Raw genomic sequence first — 20,655 nt, 5'->3', positions numbered from 1 at the left:
TACAACTAAGAGACCTCTTTAAAAAAACATGACATACTTATGTTGTCATAGCAAATTAATCCTGTAAAAGTTTCTCCCAGCCAAGAAAGTCAGTGGCAGTTGAAAAATACCTCATTTATTCAGGGGAAATATCAAGTTAACAAAAGTCCTAAAGCAGTTGTCTCAAAGCAGGTAGGACTGAAAGGTCAATCGCTGTGATCTTTTTCCTCTCTGGGGATGCAGCTGAAACACAGTATCAAAGCCTGGTATCTACCTGGTTCACACCCAGGTAAGTGACTGCAGTTTGTAACCAGTTGACTTTCACATCCCTGTGAGATTGATAGGGGATTCCAGTCAGGATCAGGAAACTTGAGTTACTCGTACTTCTCATTCTTAAGCCTTTTAATTACCTCTCCTCATCCTTTCTTTTGCAAAACAGACCTGGCAGGCAGTTCAGGCGGTAACTAGGTATTGAGCAAGGACTCCCTTCTAAAAGTTTAACCCTTTGGTATCCAGGGTCTTAGACTAAGTAGAGAAAACCTGACTCAATACAATTTATTATATATATGATTAAAAAAATTTACAGTTAATAACTGATAGCTGAATTAGAATTATTTATTCAACTATCCATTGAAAATCATATATAGTTAATCTTATTGTATGCATAGACATATAAATTATATGGACATTTAAATTTGCTTTGGAGGAAAATATGCCATTGCTGTCAAAAGGATTAATTTAATTGGCTTAAATATTTTTCTTTGCTGTACCTTAATACTTCTCCTGTTTCACTTACCCTTTTAATACAAATTATAATAAACAGGCTCATGTATTTTTATACATGTGCTACTCCATCGAAGAAAGGGAGACTGACTATAACATTTTCTTGTCCACTTGCCTAGGTAAGCATCAAGGAAACTTGTCTCTGCTCAGTTCTCTGGGTAGAGAGGAAAATATGATATGATGATGATAATAGTAGCAAAGTACTAACATTTATTTAAACTTGTGTGCCAAGTACTATTCTAAGCAATTTAAGTTTATTCATTTAGTCTTCACATAAACCTTTGAGGTAGATACAACTGTAAACTCCATTTTGTACAGCACAGTGAGACATACAGAGGTGAAATAATTTGCTAAAGATCATATAACTAGTGAGTGGAGGAAACCAGGATTCAAACTTACGCTGACTAGTTCAGCCTATGTTCTAAACCACTACACCATACTGTCTTTGTAAGCTTGTACCTACACACCAGTGTGCAGTATAACTGTGTACTATCCATGCGGCATGAGAATCTAAGACAAGGAATTAAGTTAAAACATGTACTTGAATTTGTGTATCTGAGCACTAGCAAATGAAATTGTTGTTTGGGGAGTCTTCCTCAATGAGGAAGCACTGGACTTCCCAGGAAAACAACCTCTCAATCAAGGTGAAGGTACAGTAAGCTAATTACAAGGAAACATTTCAACATGAGGGAGAGTTAGCAGACAATCCAATAACACTCATTAGAAGACTAAGAATTGATTTAGAATAATCAGAAAAATACTATAAATTAAGTCTATTTAAAGTGTCTAAATGAAAGACTTGAGACACCAAAGTAAGTGAATTTGTAAAAGATACAAATAAAATTTATTAAAATGAAAAGAATGAATATTGAAGAGATGAAAATATTAATAGCAAAAGTTAAAAAGCAGAGTAGAAACAAGTGAAAGAATACTAAATAAATAGAAATAAATCTGAAACTGGGCATTCTGTGAAATTGGAATCAAATTCAAAGACAGTCTTCAAAGCATCAGTACATAAAAAAGAAGGTTGCAGTCAAATAACAAAACTTAGATTGACAGTTGATTTCTCATCAGCAGAAGTAGAGGTCAGAATAACATCTGCAAAGGATTAGAAGGAAAGCACTGTCAACCAGGAATTCCATACTTAGCTAAACTGCCACGCAAGAATAAGGACAAAATATCGACATTGTGGTAACTAGCAGTTGGTGTGTCTGAATGAAGGATACATGGGAGATTCCTGTCCTATTTTAGCAACTCTTCTATAAGTAAATTATTTCAAAATTAAAAAAACTCCACAGTTTTAGAGAAATAACTGAAAACTTACTCCTGGGAGATGACTATTAAAAAAGTGTTCATGCTATTGAAAAAAACTCTTAAAGAACATACTTTATAAAGAACGGAGTTGAACTTTAAAGGGAGGAGGGAGTGAGAGGCAAGAAACAGTGGTGATCAAAGAAATTGGTAAATGTGGATAAATATTAATCAATGTCATTGTGCACTTACATGTATTAAGTATAAATATTTTGTTTTAACTCTCACAAAAACAGTGACATAGGTACTAATATTTTTCTGAACTAAAGGACATCATTTTTTAGTTTGAAAGAGTTCATCCAGTCTTCAGCACAATGAATGAAAAAGGCCCAGAACAAGTTACACCTCATGAAATTTGAGAATTTCAAGAGTAAAGAGAAAGCCTTTAAACCTTTCAGAGAAGGGAAAAACACATTACCTACAATGGACAGAAAGTCAGAATGCCACCAGCTCTGGGAGGTAGTAGACAGTGAGACAGTGCCTTTAACTCCTGAGGGAAAGGTCTTTCACTTGGTCTCCTGCAGTCAACCAAGTGATCGATCAGATGGTGAATGCAGGGATTTACAATTTTTCCTTCCAGGTGCCCTTTCTTAAGAAGCCACTAGAGCCACTTAAGAAATAACAATAAGCTTTATTAACAGTAGCCAAGATATGAAAACAACCCAACTGCCCTTGATGGATGATTGGATAAAGAAGATTTGGTACATATAGACTGAAATATTACTCAGCCATAAAAACATGAAATATTGCCATTTGTCATAACAGGCGGGTAGATCTCAGGAGTATTATGTTAAGTGAAGTCAGACAGAAAAGGACAAGAACTGTATGAGTTCCTTCATATTTGGGATACAAAACAAAAATCAGCAAATGAACAAAACACAAAAAACCCCAACTCATAGATACAGACAACAGATGGGTGGTTACCAGAGGGAAAAGAAGTTTGGAGGGGAGGATGAAGAGGGTGAAAGGGGCCACATACAAGGTGACGGGAAGAATACATTTCTGGTGGTGAGCACATAATAGCGTGTACAGATGTATTATAAAGTTGTACACCTGAAATTTATATGTTGTTGACCAGTGTTACCCTAATTCATTTAGTTAAAAGGGGCGGGGGTGTCAAAATTGGGTCATAAAACTAGGGGGAAAAAAGGCAGCACACATTTACTTACAAATACCAGAAGAAACACCTTGGTAAATTAATCACCACTAAGAGATGAAGAGGGACTTGGGTCAGAGATTTGCCATTTTAGTAGCTTTTTATTACTAATTGATTTTAAAAATTCTATCTGCTTGTATAATTTTGAATAACAGTAAGGATTTGTTTAAAAGGATTTGTAAGAAAGCATTTTATAGGGTGGTTTTATTCAGAGGACTGCAGGTAATGGGATTGAATTTGAAAGGTGAATAGAAACATGTAGGAAAAAGACAGTGAATTCAATTCTACAAATACTGTGTTTGGGGCAGCTGGGAGACCACAGGAGATATTCATTAGCAGGTGGTTAAAAATGTCTACCTAGACTCAGGAGAAAAGTTTAGAGTGGTAATACAGATTTCTGCCCATCAACTAATACATTGAGAACCTACTGTGTGTCAGTTACATCATCGTTATTTCTAACTAGGCAGATAAAGAAGGATTTAAGGAGAGCAAATAAAGAGATGAAAAAGGGAGACAAAGGGAGAGAGAAACTGAGATAAAGAAAGAAGGAAAGCGGGAAAGGAAAAGAAGGCAGATTATTAAAGAAAGGGAAAGATAAACATGGCAGTCAGTCCCATGCACGGGGGAGAAGAAACGTGAATATCAGAGTGGGAGAGTAGTTTTCATGTAATTACTTTTTCTCTGTGCCGCTTATATTGCAAACTCAAGTTTGAGCAAGTAAAATATCCTCTCTCATATCCCCACCATAATGATATGTGTATGACTTGTTTTTAAATACTTGAGTTTTAATAAAGAAGGAAAAGGAAGACGTCAGAAAAAGCCTGAGTAGACTTTGAAAACGTTTCCTAACTACACCTATAAACTAATAGCTGAGTTAGTTTATAAAAGTAAACCTAAAGGAACTGGGATTATCGGTTTGTAATCCTGGGACAGGGAGAGCCTGACGTAAGAGAAATCCCTGCTCTGTGATCAAAGGGGACGTTTGACTACATAAGACTTTAAAGCTTCCATAGGTAAGCTATGAACAGTTGAAAAACAAAAGTGATGCAACAGAATGCATGCAGAACCTGTACACTGAAAACCACTAAATACTGAATATGCCATGTTAATGGATTGGAACACTCAATATTGATAAAGTTTAATTTTCCTCCAAACAATTGTTAGAGAAAATTCAGTCCCAATTAGAATCGCTGAATTTTTCATAGAAATTGGCAAAATGATTCCGAAATGTATATGGAAGTACAAAGGACCCAAACAATCCTAAACACTCCTGAGTAATTTGGAAGACTTATCACTACCAGACTCCAAGTCTTCGTTCCACAGTCCAGGCAGCGTCGTAGACACAGGGGCAACAGATGGACCAACACGACCCAACAGCCCAGAAACGGACCCAAAGTGCGCAGTCATTGATTTTTAATAAAAGTCCCAAATAACCCAGTAGGCAAGGGAACTTCAGCACAGTGACTGGGACTACTGGATATTCATGTCAGTAAGGTAATCTTTGACCTTTACAAGGGTAGGCCCCTTGTAGTACAGGCGTCCCCTGCTTGGTGAGTGTTCTAGAAGCCCATCTGTATCAGTGGACCAGCTGGCATTGTCCCGAGAGGCTGCCTTGGGCTTTAGTGAAGTTTTTTGGATGACTCTTTGGGGTATGTTTGCCAATTTCATGGTGGGTGATACAGGAGCGCATCTGCCCACTGCACTGAGTATTGTGCAGTTTTTGACCAAAAACAGCAAGACCCCACTGCCTCCACCCTTTCTATTGACCCAGTCTCACCCCTAGCGATGTGTTTTTGTTTCCCTGGATGAAAAAAGTCCTCAACGGGAAACATTTTGCTGATGTGGAAGAGGTGAAACAAAAAATGGCAGGAGTACTAGAAGGCATCAAATCAACAAGTTCAAAAACTGTGTTGAGCAGTGGGAAAAAAGTCTCAGCTGGTGTACTGCATCAAAGGGAGAGTGCTTGGAAGGTAACTGAAGTTTAAACATGTAAGAATACATACACAATTTTTTATAAATAAAAAATACTCTCTGATGCAGAAGACCAGCCTGAGCCCTTATTTATGTGTGGAATGTGCTGAGCTGTGTTTAAAGTCAAGTTCAGATGTTGATGTTGTTGCAGAGTAACACTCCTTTTGTTATCTTAAGATTTAAAAAAGTATAACATTTTCAAAATGGACATGTTTTAAGCAACTTTCAGCCAAAGAAGTGAAAGTAACTATTAGTATATTATTAGTGCCAATGTTAAAATGTTTGTGATGAATTCAATACATCTCTGAAGGTGTTTATGAATAAATGTTTTAAGTATATACCCTTTTGAGAAAATTCTAAAAAGGAAGTTTGTTTAGAAAAGCAAGAAGATGGAAAATGTATTGGTGTGACATCCTAAGCGTATCTGAAACATTTTAAGATTTATATATTTACTTAATAAAAACCTGTGGAGTTGCAAACATCCCTTTGGTTTGAATATGCATTTCAGCAGGTCTATTTTCTAGGTGAAAATATTTCAGTAAAGCTGTATATTCTTTCTGTCTCGTCTATGAAAATAGAAGTACAAACTCTTGTGTTGTAAGCCATCGTTCTTACACAAAGAGGAAATATTGTGAACTTCATTTTCATAGCATATGGGGTAGGAAAATACATATTTTAAAATTCTCAAAATGAGGCATAGCTTTAATTAAGAAGGAAATCTGAATTTGGGAAAATGTGGGGTGATAAAGTATTATGGTTTATAAATTAGGAAGCTGTTGACTAATTTTAAGTATTAAACAGATGGAATATATATTTAAAAGAAGAAGAAAACTCATCTCCCAACATAATATTTGAAGGTGGAGATAATTTATAAATAAAAAGGAAATTGCCTAGCTTTATGTGTAGATGGGAAAATGTGATGATGGAATGAGTCAGACACCACCACTGGATTTCAAATACAGTAGATTTGAAAACATCAGAGTAGCTCCATGTCTGTATGTGCTGCAACAACAGTGATGAGTATAATTTTCAGTTTCAAACAAAGGCATATTTGTTCTCATAGAATTGGTTAAAGGAGATTTCATTTCACAGTGAATTCTTACTAGCCAAGGGCTTTGATTCAGGATGAAGTTAAACTTGTCTTGTAGCAACACTGATATAATGTTCATGATATTGAGAATTTAGCCTTTCACTTTTATGTTCTATCTAGGAAGGAAATACATGAAACGTACTGTTCTTTGCTTATAAACTTTCGCAAGATTTACCCAGTTCAGTGGACAAAAACAGTTTCAATACTGCAGCGTCCTTGTTTTGGAGTTTGGGTGAGATGAGGAATGTTCTTTCTGCTTAAAAATAAGTGTTCCAGGGCCTGTTTTTTAACTGTGGAGAGAATGTGAATTTTCTTCCTTTTGATTTTCCTCCTCCAACATATTCTTAAAACCGAATATGTCATTTTCATGTAGTCAGAGCACTTGTCCTCTGGACTTTGTTGAATCAGTGTCCCAGATTCATGCTTTATTACTGCCCACATTGGTGGTGTTGAGCACATATGCATTTATCTTCACTGAAGATCTTCATCTGTACAAGCTGTCATTCCTCTCTTACCAAGTTTTGCCACGGCTTTGGGGATAGTAAAAGGGAGGGATTTTATTTCACTTAATGCTCAGGGTTTTATGATCCTGTCCTATATCTGTTACTGATTTATAGATGGCATAGCTTATAAATAAATGTCATCTTTTTCAAAAATGTGTATAAATAACGTGAGTTATATTTTACCACTTGAGGTAAAAATGTTAACTTCGAATGATAAAATTAATACATCTTTGGTCTTTGATCTTTTCATTTCAAGAATGGCTTTTTTCCCTTCCTCTACCTACTACCTTATCCTTGAAAATGTAACATCCAGTATTCTTACAGACGTTTTCTATGCGTGTGAAACTCTGCATCTCTCCCTTCACTCACTTCTCGACCCGCTCTCACCTGATTTCTGCTCACACTCCTTCGCTGAAACTGCTGTAGCCAGGCCACCAGGTGTCTGCAGCCCGTTACAGTGGACGGCGCTAGTCTTCGCTGTCCCCGAGGTGGTCAATACTGTTACCCACTTCGTTCTTAAACAGGCACCAGTGGCACTATATTAGCTGGTTTGCCCCCCTCTCTCTCTGATAACACCCCGTCCTCCTCTATAGACTTATCTTTCTCTGCCCTCTTTTAAGTGCTGCTACCCCTTAGAGTCTCTTTGCGTCTCATGATACTGCTTTACCTAGAATTTGGCATTCATTGCCTCAGCTATACTCTGCTGAGGATTCCAAGACTCCTTGGCCTCAGAGCTGTATATCCACCTGTGTTCTGGACATCTTCCCATGATGCTTGTAGCCTGCAGGTGATACAAACCTGCTTCAGGCTTAAGAGGGAAAACTGTTGCTTCACAAAACCAAACATCAGGTGTCCAGGTTGAACTGGCCTTAGGGGTAACTGGAGCCAGGTGGCGTCCTCTCTCGCTGCTGCTTGTCAGCAGCGTGATCTCAGCACCACCTTCGGCATGAAATGTGGAACATGGCTCGCTACGGTCAACCTTCAAGTCTGTAGCTTGTCAGTCAGGAAGAAAAGATAGGCTTGCTCGCCTACTCCAGATTAAGATTGCCTGGCGTGGATTCTGACTGACACAGCATGGCTGGCCACCTTGGGGTGTACATTCATTCTGGTGGCGGCGGGGGGAGGGACCTAATGTCTCAATTCAGAATGAAGCCTCACTGAACCATCATTCGTCTTTCTTGTACAGTTCTAACTTCAGTGGAGAAGGTGACAATTTGGTTTATAATTATTGATGAGTATAGCTGCTTGAATATTTAAAAAGAGTTGATTGCTATGCCAGTTACTGTCTAGGTTGTCTATGAGAGCAAAGGACTCATGAAACCTATATGAAAATGATCATTATTTCTTTTTTGGAATTAGAAACTATTTGATAATCATAATGTTTGAATTAGTGATTTAAAGATATTAGAGTAATTTATGCTTTTATGGTCATAAAATAAATGCTCTTTGAAGGTAAGGATTTCAGTTGTCTTTCACTGCTGTATCCTCAACACCTGATACCCAAAAAAGGCTTGAAAAAATTTGTTCAATGAGTATCAGTTTATTAAAAATCACAATTTTTTTCAGTGTTTACTTTTTGAGGGAAATTTATTCATTTTATCACAGGTTTAAGAAATAAAAGCTTCTGAGGATGAGTAAAGTAACTTATTTTCTTTTACTCTTTTTCTTTCCCTAGACCTGAGTCAAGACAACATTTATACCTTCCTGGTGGTTCAGAAACGAGTCTCTGTAGAACCATAAGCAGAGAAAGGAAACATTTTGCCTTTTTCTTAATGAAATTGACTGTGTAAGATACTTGACTTAAGGAACAAAAACACAGAGAAGTAATAAAATTATTATTTTGACATCATTGGACATCCATCATACTGAGGAGTGTGCTTTGGGAAGCTGCCCGAGTGGAGATTTGGAAACTACCTTGGTGCTCATTTATACTTTGGACTATAAGCATGAGTGAATTCTGGTTGTGTTTCAACTGCTGTATTGCAGAGCAACCTCAGCCTGTAAGTATGAAGGAACGCGCGCACAGACCGGGTGGGGTGCTCAGGCTGAGAGTCCGGACCCTGGCAGTAAGGGCAGGGCAGTTCTGAGGACTGTCACAGAGGTTAAGTAGTTCAGTGGAACTCTGAGCATCGGGTTTTAAAAAAAGGAAGAAAAAAAGTCATGTCTTTTGAGTAAATACTACGTGTCAAGAGCTGGGCTAGACCATTGTACACAGCTGAGGAGGTGGTGCTTGTCTCCCGTGTAGATGCCTCCGGAGGAGTGGGAGGGCGAGCCCGCGCCTGAGGTCCGGGCGCCTGAGGTCCGGCAGCACAGCCGCAAGGCCAGCCCGACCTCGGGGGTGGGGAGCGTGACGGCCAGACCCGGCCGTGCTCGCACTCTTCCACTCACCGTCTCGTGTTCCTCACACCAGCCGATGAAGATTTCATGATCCTTATTTCTCAGTTGGAAGAGATGCAGTTTTTTGCCCTAAGTCAAATTAGAGAGTAAATGGTCTTGGCTGACTTCCTTTTGGTACGTCACTTTTTTTGTGCCTTCTAAATGATGCATATTGTTACCACTATCAAAATCCTGCCCTCCAACCTCTGGTTTTCTGTTTGTCCAGATCAAAAGTCACCTCTACAAACTCTTTCCCAGCTATCTCCTGATTTAGCCAATACACATCTGTATTTCCACCTGCTCTTCACTTCCTTTTTCTATTCTATTGATAGCACAGAACTTCTTGCATAGGAAACAATTGTCCTCCAGTCTCTCCCACCCTGTTTTTTAATCCTTTAGGGGCTCTGACCATATTTACTTTGTATCTAAAGGATCAAATCTAATACCTTGGAGAATCTTTTATATGCTGGCTGGCTGAATAAGTGAGTTCACATTTTATTGTTTTGTTTGTAACAACATGAAAGGGTGAGTGAGGTATAATCTTAAGATCTTTTGCTTTTCCATGGGCATGTACGGTCACTTTCTGATTTTCTGCATATATGCAGTTGTTTTTGAATGTCCTACTCTGTTATGTCTACCTCCCAAAAGGGGAGAAAAGGAAGGGTTGGGGGGGGGAGGAGGAGAATGGTGCTGATTTTTAAACGCCCCGGAAGTCGCTGCAGCCAGGTGCTTGTGGCATCATGGGAAGGTGTACCAGCAGTGGCCAGTGGCTGCCTGTCTCTCTGCCCCTCTGTGATCAGAAACAGAGTTATATGGAGGACGGGGTCCTTTCTGCCCACTCTGGCTCCCGTAATTGGTGTGCAGGCTGCTCTAGGAACCCAGCAAGGGGTGGCCGACGGGGGACTGCTGCTGTGCGAAGGGGCCGGCGTGGGCTGACATCCGCCGCGGTCTGCAGTCTGCCTGCCCGGCCACCCCTGGAAGCCGGCAGCCTTGAGCAGACCCAGGAGTTCTAAAAGCAGTTCCGCCAGGATGACTCTGCCGCTGCAGTTCTTGGGGAGCAGACACATGTGCCTGGTGCTACTTTTCCACCATCTTTCCATTTACCACTCTTACAGTTTTGGTTTTTACATTTAACTCTGATGCATGAAGTATGGAAGATTGGTTGATTTGTGTGGTGTGAGGTAGGGGTTTCTCTATACTTTCATGCTAATCAGCTATTTAAAGACAGTTCATTACATAGCCAGTCTTTATTAGTGATATGAAATGTCGCTTTTTATTATATACAATGCTTTCACATATTTAAGTCCATTTCTGAAATCTATTTTATTCTTTTTGTATGTGTGTTTACATCTTTGCCACTACTATTCTATTTTAATTGCTGCCATTACTTAGTGTATTTTGCTGTTTCATAGGAAAAAAATCTCTTTCATAGATCTTCTTTTTCAACTCTTGGTAATGTCTTATTTTTTAAACTGGATTGTTATATGGGTCCTTATTATTTAAGGTTTTCTTTGTAGGAGATCCTTCATAATGCATATTTTTATGGGTGTTTATTTTAGGATTGCTTAAATTTAGAGTGTAATTGGATGAGAATTTGACATCTTTGAAATTCAGTAACTCATTGAGAAACATAGAATATGCCTTCATTTATATAAACCTTTTTGTATTGTTTTAGTGAAGCTTAAAAATTTCATTATGTAATTTTTGCACAATTCTTGTTAGGTTCTGGATATTTTATGGATTTATATTACTATTCTGCATGAAATTGTTACATTTCCTAATTGGATTTTACTAATGTATAGGAAACTAATAATTGCATACACTAATTTTTTTAACCAGACATCTTACCGAACACTGCATATTTTCTAAATATGTGCATATAGTAACTTTTAACTTTTTTCAGCTTTTTTCTGATCTGTAAACCTTTTGTTTTGTTGGCACCTCAAGCGAAGCATTGATGAAGATGCCCAGGGTAGCGTGGATGGTCTCAGCGAGCGCTGAGCACCCTTGCTTCTCCTGTCTTTAAAGGGATAGGTTATAATTTACTTAAGCATAAAATGAACGTATATTTTAGTGATTGTATGTTCACCTCTGCATTTAAGTTATTATGTATAATTTATCTATGACATTACCAGGGATTACATTCTCAACATTTTTTAAAGATTATGGAATACTTGAGTCCTGTTGCCATGTTGCCTTGTAATTTTTTGTTGAAAATCGGACGCGATAATACTGGGTAAAAGGAACCGAGGTGAGTGGGCCTTTATTATGAGGTTTTCTGTTTATCTGGTTAGGGGTAGGCCACACTGTTTGCTGTAGCTATAGGTGTCAGAGGGTAAAATGCCTTCAGTGTCTTTTTTTTTGGTCTTTGGGTTTCCCCAGAAACTTCTTAAGTATTCCCCCAGTGCATGTGGATGTAGGTGGTGGGGGTCGGGGGAGGGGACGCGCTGTGTGTGCTGTGGTTGGTTTCGGTCTTAGTGAGCCAGTGTCCCAGGGCTCTGATGGATGCAAGTACTTCCCAGTTTTGTTTTGGTTTTTACTCTTTAGTTTAGGGGAAAAAGGCTCTAGGGGCTGGAGTTGGGTAGTTCTCTTTCCCTGTGTGGAAGTGTAGCGTGGGCCAGGGTTGGATAATTCTCTTCCCCGGTGCTGGCTCATTTCAGGGAGAACCCCAGTCCATCAGGCTCTGGTGAAACGGTTTCTCTTGGGAGTAGCCTTTATTAAGAAGAACAGAAGGCCCTGGCTTATTTAAAAAATGGCTACCAGTCCCCGCTCTTAGCTGAAAAACACAAGGAGATTTTTCTCTGACCTGCACTTGGAGAACACGATAGAGTTGCTGGAGGCCAGACTCAGGGAAGTGTGGGGTCCCGCCAAGACTGGGCCCCCCGGAGTCGTTAACTCTCAAACTTACCTGCACGAACACTCTGGCAGTCCATCGGTTACAGGTTGGGCTTTCCTCCTCTGGCCCTGGGTATGCTGCAGGCTTCTCCTCCTGGTAATTTGTGCCTTTCTGTATTTGCCTCTCTCTCCAGTTGTGGGGGCAGTGGCTCTCTTTGTGATCTTAGTTCTCCTGTGGAGCTGAGAGTTGTTGGTTTTCACTTTGGTCAACTTTTTCTTCTTATGTGGACAAAAGTGGCACATTCCAAGCTCTTACATGCCAATCAATCTGAAAAAAATGTGGCAAACCAAAAATCATATTGCCACATTTTTAAAAGATTGATTTCTTTTTTATTTATTTACTTTTAGAGAGGAAGGAAGGGAGAAAAAGAGGGAGAGAAACATCAATGTGTGTTTGTCTCTTGCACACGCCCAACTGCGGACCTGAGCCACAGCCTAGGCATGTGCCCAGACTGAGAATCGAACCAGTGACCCTTTGATTCGCAGGCCAGCACTCAGTCCACTGAGCCACACCAGCCAGAGTTAGAAGATTGATTTCTTTACTGTTGGTATTCATAATGTATATAACAAAGTGAATCCTGTTCCAGGATGTGATGTAGGTATACTCATGAATAGCTAAAATAGACAGACATAGATTAGAAATTGAAATATCAGGAGCCTATACATTCTTGGAATTATAAACATGTGACATTGGAAATATGTTTGCTGCTGCACAAAGGATATGCAACTTGAGGTTTTTGCACACATACAATGTGTCAGTATTGTGTTATTGTTCAGTAATGCATATTTGTGTGAAATATTCTGCAGGAATTCCATGGGCATCAGATTTCCTAGTCTCTTGGACTTGCTGAGAAGTATGACACAAAACTTCACAGGGCAGTGTGTTACTGCAGTGGGAGAACAGCTTGTTGTTGGCATATAATGGCCACACTAACAATTATATGCGTGTTTACAGTCTACAGAAACATAGCCTCGCTGTTCCAGTAGGCAGTGTCAGGAGCGCCTTATCTGAAAGCTGCTTGGTCATCTCTAGAGCTTTCGGAAGCATTGACTGGAACCCAGTGCTGCATGCCATCTCTCCCACTCGCTCCTCACCACCCCTGCTCTCGCACATTCCGTGTGTGAAAACGGAACAGCCCAATATTGGGAAGAACCAGACTGCATTTTTTTTTGTGTGTAGTAGCATATAAGAATTAAACTTCTTTTTTCTATTCCTCCATCTTAGCACAGTACAGTATAGAATATAATACAGTTCCAATTCTTCTGCCCTTGGTAGTCCAAACCTTTTTAGTTTTTAGTGTAGTGTAAATGCTATAGTTGTTCTTGTTACGCGTAGCTAAGGTTGTCAGTTTAAAATTGGATGGCACCTTGCAACTTAATTTTTTTTTTAAATGGAAAGATTTGTAAGGTGTTTACAGGACTGAAGTGAATTCTTGACCTGTAGCACTTACTGTTGTGCTTTGGAATACTGGTGGGCTTCTCCCCTCCCCCCAAGCTTTATTGAGGTATAGTTGGTATAGAAAAAAACCCTGCACATAATTAATATATACACTCTGGTGAGTTTGGGCGTATATATGCATACTCATGTTACCATCACTACAGTCAGGGTAAAAAACTTCTGCAGTATCCTCAAAGCCATTGAATATTAATGTACAGCCCCCCTTTTTCAATTCATTTTACATGTCCCCATTTAATGTTTTGCCCTATGGCACCGATAATTTGTAATGCTATTTGTCTCTGAAATGTGTTATTTTAATTAGGTATATACATACAGTCACCATTGTTAGTGCCCACAACAGCACTGGCATTTCTCCAACAGGGGCCAGATACTGATGAAATAACAGTGGGCAAACAGGCATTGCTTCTGCCGTCGTGGCTCTCAGCCCCATGGCAGAGATGCGCAGTGAATAGGTAGGTGTATGGCACATCCAAGTCATGTAACTGATGTGGAGAAAGAAAGCAGGAAAAGAAAACAGACGGAGAAATGGTGGCATTAAGGGTGTTCAGGGAAGGCCTCTCTGATGAAGTGATACTTCTGTCAAGGTTTAATTTAAGGGATTAAAGCACACAGCTACCTGTGGGAAGAGCATTTTGTCAGAGGGACTAGAGTATGTGAGGGCTCTGGAAGTACAGAGGTTGTATGTGCGAGAGGAGCCTCAAGGCAGAGCAGCTGTGAGCCAGGGGACAGTGGCTGGAAGAGCGTCAGAGAGGTAGCTGAGAGCCAGACGGTGTGTGGCCTTCCAGGCCCTGAAAAGACTCGGGGAACTCATGGACTGGTACTGAGCAAAAACCCAAGCGGAAGCACATTTCCCTGTTCCAGTGGTTTGACCGTTACTGTGCGCCCCGGCTGAGAGTGCGCGCTGTCTGCCCACGCCGGCCACGGCAGGCCAGCGAGCCGCCGTCTCGCCCTCTGCGTCGAGCCAGCCCGTCCCGGTCGGTCAGCCTGCCGTGTGTTCAGTAGACAGTTGGGGATTGCTAGAAGGCCTTCCAGATCCTTAAAAGCGTTGAAGCCATTACTGCACCCTGGGAGAGCGAACCAACAACTCTCTGAACGACGGCCAGAGCAAACTAGAGGCGAGGGCATTGTGGGATTTTAGAGAGTTTATATGAAATGGAAGAGAGTTCGCATGAGAGTGGGGCATCTCTGCAGGAACTGTCACGGTAACCTCAGAAGGCAAAGGCTCTATTTAGAATTTGTTTTCCGGAATCACATTCCATATACCTTAAATGAGGGGTGAATATAATAGAAATGTCATCTTTTTTCCTTTTTCTAAAAACACAAATATACATGGTCTAGATTTGTGAAATTTCACACAAAATCACATTATTATAACTTCAGTGATCTCAAAACATGTAATGGATGAATTTACTTAAAAATAGAAATTATCCTTACCAGTTTAGAAATGAAAGATAACCCCTACTTTTAAAAAAGGCATTGTGGAGGACTGATTCAGATGTTTTAACTCTATGGCTAAACCTGGAAATCCCTAAGGCTGTTAATACACTGGAACTGCCCGCCCTGTCTCAGGAGTGGCCATATGTTTCCTCGTGGTAGTCAGTTGCTTTGTGGGGGGGGGGGGGGGGGGGGGGTTGGTATCTCCTGTGTATTTAGTATCTTGTGGAGAAAGCTGGAATTTGTCTGTATGTGCTTGAAAACAAACTAGAAAGGCTCTTGGCACAAGGGTGGAGTGGAAGGGTCTTGGTGCTCCTAGCCCATTGTTTTGTGCAGTTGAACAGTCAGAAAGGGTTGGTGGGTGAGTGCCCGGAGCATTACGGATGAGTTCAAGTTGAGAAAGGGGGTAAGAAGGAAGGAGAAAGCCATATATTTTCAGAAACGAGAATGTTTTTGCAAGTTTATAAATGTCAGTGAGGAAATACTGGCTTTAGTGCTTTTCTTAAATTGATCCTTACTCAGTTTGGATTGGTATATTCCTATATACCTCAAGATGAAGCAGACCATTTCTTAGCAAGCCATGTGGTTGCTGCCATTTTTAGTTACATAAAATGTTAACATAAGCACAACTAATCATTGATAATTCACAAGTGGATAATAGTATGATGAATCCCGTGCACTCATCTCTGAGCTGCTGGTTTCATTTTTTTCTGATCTTGGTCATCTCGTTCTATCCCTTTCCCCCTTTCCTGTATTAATTTGAAGTCAAATCCCAAGCATTGTGTCATTTTATTCATAAATATGTCAAAATTTATCCCTAAAAGATGACTCATTTAACATAACCACAATGCCATTATCATACCAAAAATACTATAATTTATGTTTGTTTTACATGTAAGTTACAATAAAAAATTATGAAGCAAATATTACTCAAATTAAGAAATGGGGCATTGTGTGCCCTGGCTGGATGGCTCGGCTGGAGAGTCCCATACACCAAAAGGTTGCGGGTTTGATTCCCGGTCGAGGTGTGTACGGGAGGCAACTAATCGATGTCTCACTCTCACATTGATCTTAGAAAATCAATAAACATGTCCTTGGGTGAGAGTTAAGAAAAAATAAATGGGGCATCCCCTCAAAAGCCTCCTGGTGTGTACCCCTGCTCCAACACTTGGAGGAACTGCTACCCTGCTTCCTGTGCGAGTCATTTCCCTGGTATGTTTTATGATTTTGTCAACTATATGTGTATCCCTGAACAGTACAGTTTCGTTGACCTGTTTTAAGTTTAAGTGAACGGAGATCTACTGGATGTAATCTCTTACGTTTTCTTCTTTAATTCAACATTAAATTTATAAGGATGATCCAGGTATCTGAACTTCATTTTTTTATTTTCATTTTTCTCGAACATGTTGTATGGCTGTACCGTGGTAGCTTTGGTGTCTGTGACAGTTTTGAAAGTCTGGGCTGCTAACAGCACGGCACTGTCATGCGTGGTGCTCTTTTGTGCCTTGGTGTGTATGTGTTGCCTGGAGAGCACAGGCTTGGGTTTCTCTAGCGTATGTACTGAGGAGTGAAATGACTGGCTTTAAAGGCTTAAGGACATTCGCTCTTACCATGTGACAGCGTGGTGTTTTAAATGTGCTGTTACCAACTTACATTCCCACCAGCAGTTTGAGTGTCCCAGTCATTGTTCCCTATCTTCATCAACACATGGCATTTTCAGACTTGTAGATTTAAAAAAATTTTTCACTTACTGATTTTTAGAGTGAGAGAAGCATTGGTTTGTCGTTCTACTTATTTATGGATTCATTGGTTGATTCTTGCATGTGCCCTGACTGAGGATTGAATTTGCAACCTTGGTGTATTGGGCTGACGCTTTGACTGGCTGAACTACCCCGCCAGGGCCCAGACCTTTAGATTTTTATCAACCTGGGAGGAAAGTATGGGCACTCTTTGAGGTTTGACCTTGCATTACCTTGCATTTTAATATAATGAGAGTGAAAAGTAACCTGACTTTTTGGACTGTTAGGTTGTGAGTCTCAGGATTATACACAAATCAGAGATTTCTTGAAATAAAATTTCCCAGTTCAACTCTGCCGCACTTTTGTTCATCAGCATTTCCATTTATATACTACCATGAGATCATTTCTTTCAGAGTACAGAAAAAGACACATTTAGATAAATTGAAACAGATTAAGTTAGGACATTATACTGTAGCAGCTTTCATTTTTTAGCTTCAAGTATGGTTAAGCATTAATCTACTATTTACTGTTTCTAGTAATTGTTGTAGAAATAAATGTAGTAAGTAGCCACTAGGCATTCATGTCAGCCTGTATAAAAAATATAGGGGGGCTTAATTGAAAAAAGGATGAAAAATAAAAACAGAAGTTCCAGTATTTTCCTTCACGTCCCAGCAGATCATTTTCAGCACCCGCAAGCTCAGCGTACCCCACATTACTGACCATTGACCACAGGACAAGTCAGCGCAGCACTGTGGAGTCCAGAAACAGCATTATTTTTGTTGTGATACAAATTATTACCACTAAAAGGAAAAGAAACCCAGGGTTTTTTTTTGTTTTGTTTTTTTTTTTAAATAAAAAACACGAAAAAACCCAATGTTATCAAGTAACTAAAAAAATGTGTGTGGTAAATAAGCCCCAATTAAAATTTTTCTGTATGATCATTAAAAATACTGTCTGACCTTACATTCATGAAGAAAATCTTCCTGATCTGGGAGGTCATGTCAAGTGGTCAGTGTGATCTCCTGTTAACTGGCTGCTGTTTTGCACACTGAAACATTTCTTAAAAAGGTCTATTGTTTGCCAGTCATCTGACCCCATCTGGGAGATTGTTATGTTTATTTAGAAAACATAGTCTTCAATTACAAGTTCTGTCATTTGTGTAAATGGTATGAAAGTCAGCATCTTTTAATGAGGTAGTGGATTCTTAAAATGACTAAAATAAAGGTGCTTCTAATACACCAATAGCATTAAGTTTTGTGGTGTTCTCCTGATTCTTGGGTTTTATAAACCTAGAAGCAGCAAGAATGAAGGGGAGTAATCCTTCCTTTGTCCAGAATTAGTGTTGGGAAGGCTTCTGATCTCACATGGTGTGTAGTATACGTACCAAGTAGGAAAGAGAGGAATATTATTTTTAAAAATCAGAAGAAAAGGAAAAAATCGGTACTAGGGAGGTAAAGTTTAGGTAATAGGCTATTCATTGTTGTAGGAAAATACAGTGGTTATGCAGATTTTATGTAATCTTTGAGTAAAGAGAAATTAGAGTTTAAATAATTTCTGGGACCTAATAGTGTAGTGGTATTTTAATAATTTCTTAGGACTGAATTTTATGATGCCAGTGGTATAGTGAACATTTTCAGAAACACTTCTTAAGAATCTGTTCATCTGTGATGTAAACACCTGGTGAATACCATTCTGTTTTCATCTTTCTCTGCCTTGAACTTGTACAGAATGGATAGATGATATTACAGATAGAATTTTTAAAAAATCTTTAAAATTATTTTTAAAGATTTTATTTATTTTTAGAAGGAGGAGGAGGAGGGAGGGAGGAAAAGGAGAGAAACATCAAAGTGTGGTTGCCTCTCTTGAGCCTCCTATGGGGACTTGGCCTGCAACCCAGGCACGTTCTGGGAATCGATCTGGTGACCCTTCGGTTCGCAGGCTGGCACTCAGTTCTCTGAGCCACACCAGCCAGGGCTATATTACAGATAAAATTATTAAGAAACATAAGACGCATGCTTTCAGTAGGGTTTAGCAGTAGGAAACATCTCATTTTTAGGAGCCCCAAACTTAATGGTAGTTATGAAAACCAAAAAAGTTTTTCCCTCTTTTTTCCTCCTCTTCATATGAGATTTGATTTTCTAGATTATTTAGATACGGATTTGAATTTTAGTGCCAATACTTATTTACTGTTTGACCTTGAGTGGCTTTATTAAACCTTTGCAAATAGGAATAATGATAAAAAAATTGAAATAACAATCCTGTTTCATAGGATTCATTGTATTAAAGTAGATAACAGATGAAGTACATTAGATGAAGTAATTATGGAAAGTACTTAGCTAGTACCTGGCTTATAGTAAGTGCTCTGATTCTGGATGTTGAGTTGATAAGTTTCCTCTCTTTTTAAATAATGTTTTTTGGGGGGTGGGGACTTCCTTTTGTTTTTATTTCAATTGATTATTTTTATTTATTGATTATGGAGAGAATTTGTTATGCACTCGTTGGTTGTTTCTTGTGTGTGGTTTCTTGTGCGCGCCCTGACTAGAGATTGAACCTGCAGTCTTGGCTTATCATCACGAGGCTGTCAGCAGCTAAGCTACCTGACCAGGGCTTCTTTGATTGTTTATTTTCAAGTAAATTCTATTTGAAATGAACAGGACCTTCAAAGCTTGAAGAGTAGGTTTCTCACCATAGGTGGTTTTGTTTTGTTTTATTTTCAGTTACCAGGAAGAGAGATCCAGTTGCCTAATGTGAGAGAGGATGTTGTACTGAGCTCACATATAACCCCTTCCCTCCCTCCTGAAACCCCACTTCACATGACATTAAATGGGTTTAAAAAACAAAACGTGTATAAAAGATAAAACCCACAAAGAAAAAAGAATGGAGAGAAGCAGTAACCCTGGATGAGAGATAATTTTAAAAAATGAATAATAGAAAATTCGCTCAATGCAGCCACAACCTCATTGCCTGAAGAGGGGATCCGGACAAGGAGGAAGCCAGCGTCGCTCGTGAATGCCCGCATTGAGGCTGGAATCCCTCAGGCCGGCCTGCAGCAGACGCTTCTCCGGAGAACGGTCTGGCTCTACAGAAGAGACCTGGTGGTGTCGGCAGTTGTGGGCTCCCCAAGGAAAAAGTCAGCTTGTCATTTTAACACCTTTCACTGAACCCACCATTCAGCATGCCTGGTGAACAGATGGGGCCTCATTTGGACATTCCATAGTCACCATATTACCAGTCCAAGTCTCTGTCCGATGCTTTAAAAGGCCAAAACTCAAAACATCAATAGTGTGAAGTAAGGGAAAGTTTATTGATGGAGAAGACCCCAACTGAGAAGATGAGACCCTAGTGGTGCCTCAAACCTGTCTTAACACAGTATGGAGTTTAGTCTTCTATGTCGCGGGAAGGGGAAATGGGAGGAGCTGTTTGCAGCAGAATTCCTCCAATGATTGGCGTGTCACTGTGGAAGACAAAGCCGGAGCTGCCAGCCTGAAGGCCGTGGGAGGGACGAGGCTTGAACAAGATAGAGTCAGAGAGACGGAGCATTTCACGGTTACAAGCAGATTTGAAGAAAACTAAAAGAAATTAACTGAATAAAAGAACTTGGAGGAAATAGATGATGACAGAGAATGGGAAAAAACTAAAACAAAACAACATGACTTCCTTAGGTGATTAAGATGTTGGACTCATTAAATGAGAACAGTGTACATACAAAGGAAAGGATAGAAAGAACAAATCAGGAAGACAGTGTTTGGAAATGATGAAACAGCTGAAATAAAGAAGTGTAATAGAAGGGCTGGAAGATAAAGAAATCTTCCAGTAAGTAAAACAAAGAAACAGAGATACGGAAAGTACAAGGGAGGAGTTAAGAACATCAGGCTGTCAACCCCAGGAGTTCAGAATTTGCCTGATTAGAATTCCAGAAAGGAGAGCATAGTGGTGTTGGAGGAAAATAAATGATCAGG

General features: G+C 39.6%; 1 protein-coding gene across 4 annotated transcripts in view; it reads left to right on the top strand.

Annotated features, from left to right (window-relative positions):
• The window catches only part of CDC42SE2 (CDC42 small effector 2), an 87,357-nt gene that overhangs the window by 46,205 nt on the left and 20,497 nt on the right, over nucleotides 1–20,655 (top strand). For all 4 annotated transcript variants that reach the window (XM_054568506.1, XM_054568508.1, XM_054568505.1 and 1 more), the window contains one exon: nucleotides 8,469–8,793. In XM_054568506.1, coding sequence (XP_054424481.1) covers nucleotides 8,740–8,793 — 54 coding nt within the window. In that variant the 5' untranslated portion in view covers nucleotides 8,469–8,739. The remainder of the gene's footprint in view (nucleotides 1–8,468; nucleotides 8,794–20,655) is intronic.

The sequence above is a fragment of the Pteronotus mesoamericanus genome, unplaced genomic scaffold (assembly GCF_021234165.1).
Source record: "Pteronotus mesoamericanus isolate MK-2021 breed Mesoamerican mustached bat unplaced genomic scaffold, CSHL_Meso_final contig_2, whole genome shotgun sequence".
NCBI lineage: Eukaryota > Metazoa > Chordata > Mammalia > Chiroptera > Mormoopidae > Pteronotus > Pteronotus mesoamericanus.
The sequence above is the reverse complement of the archived record's forward strand: the minus strand, read 5'-3'. Positions and strand labels throughout refer to the sequence as shown.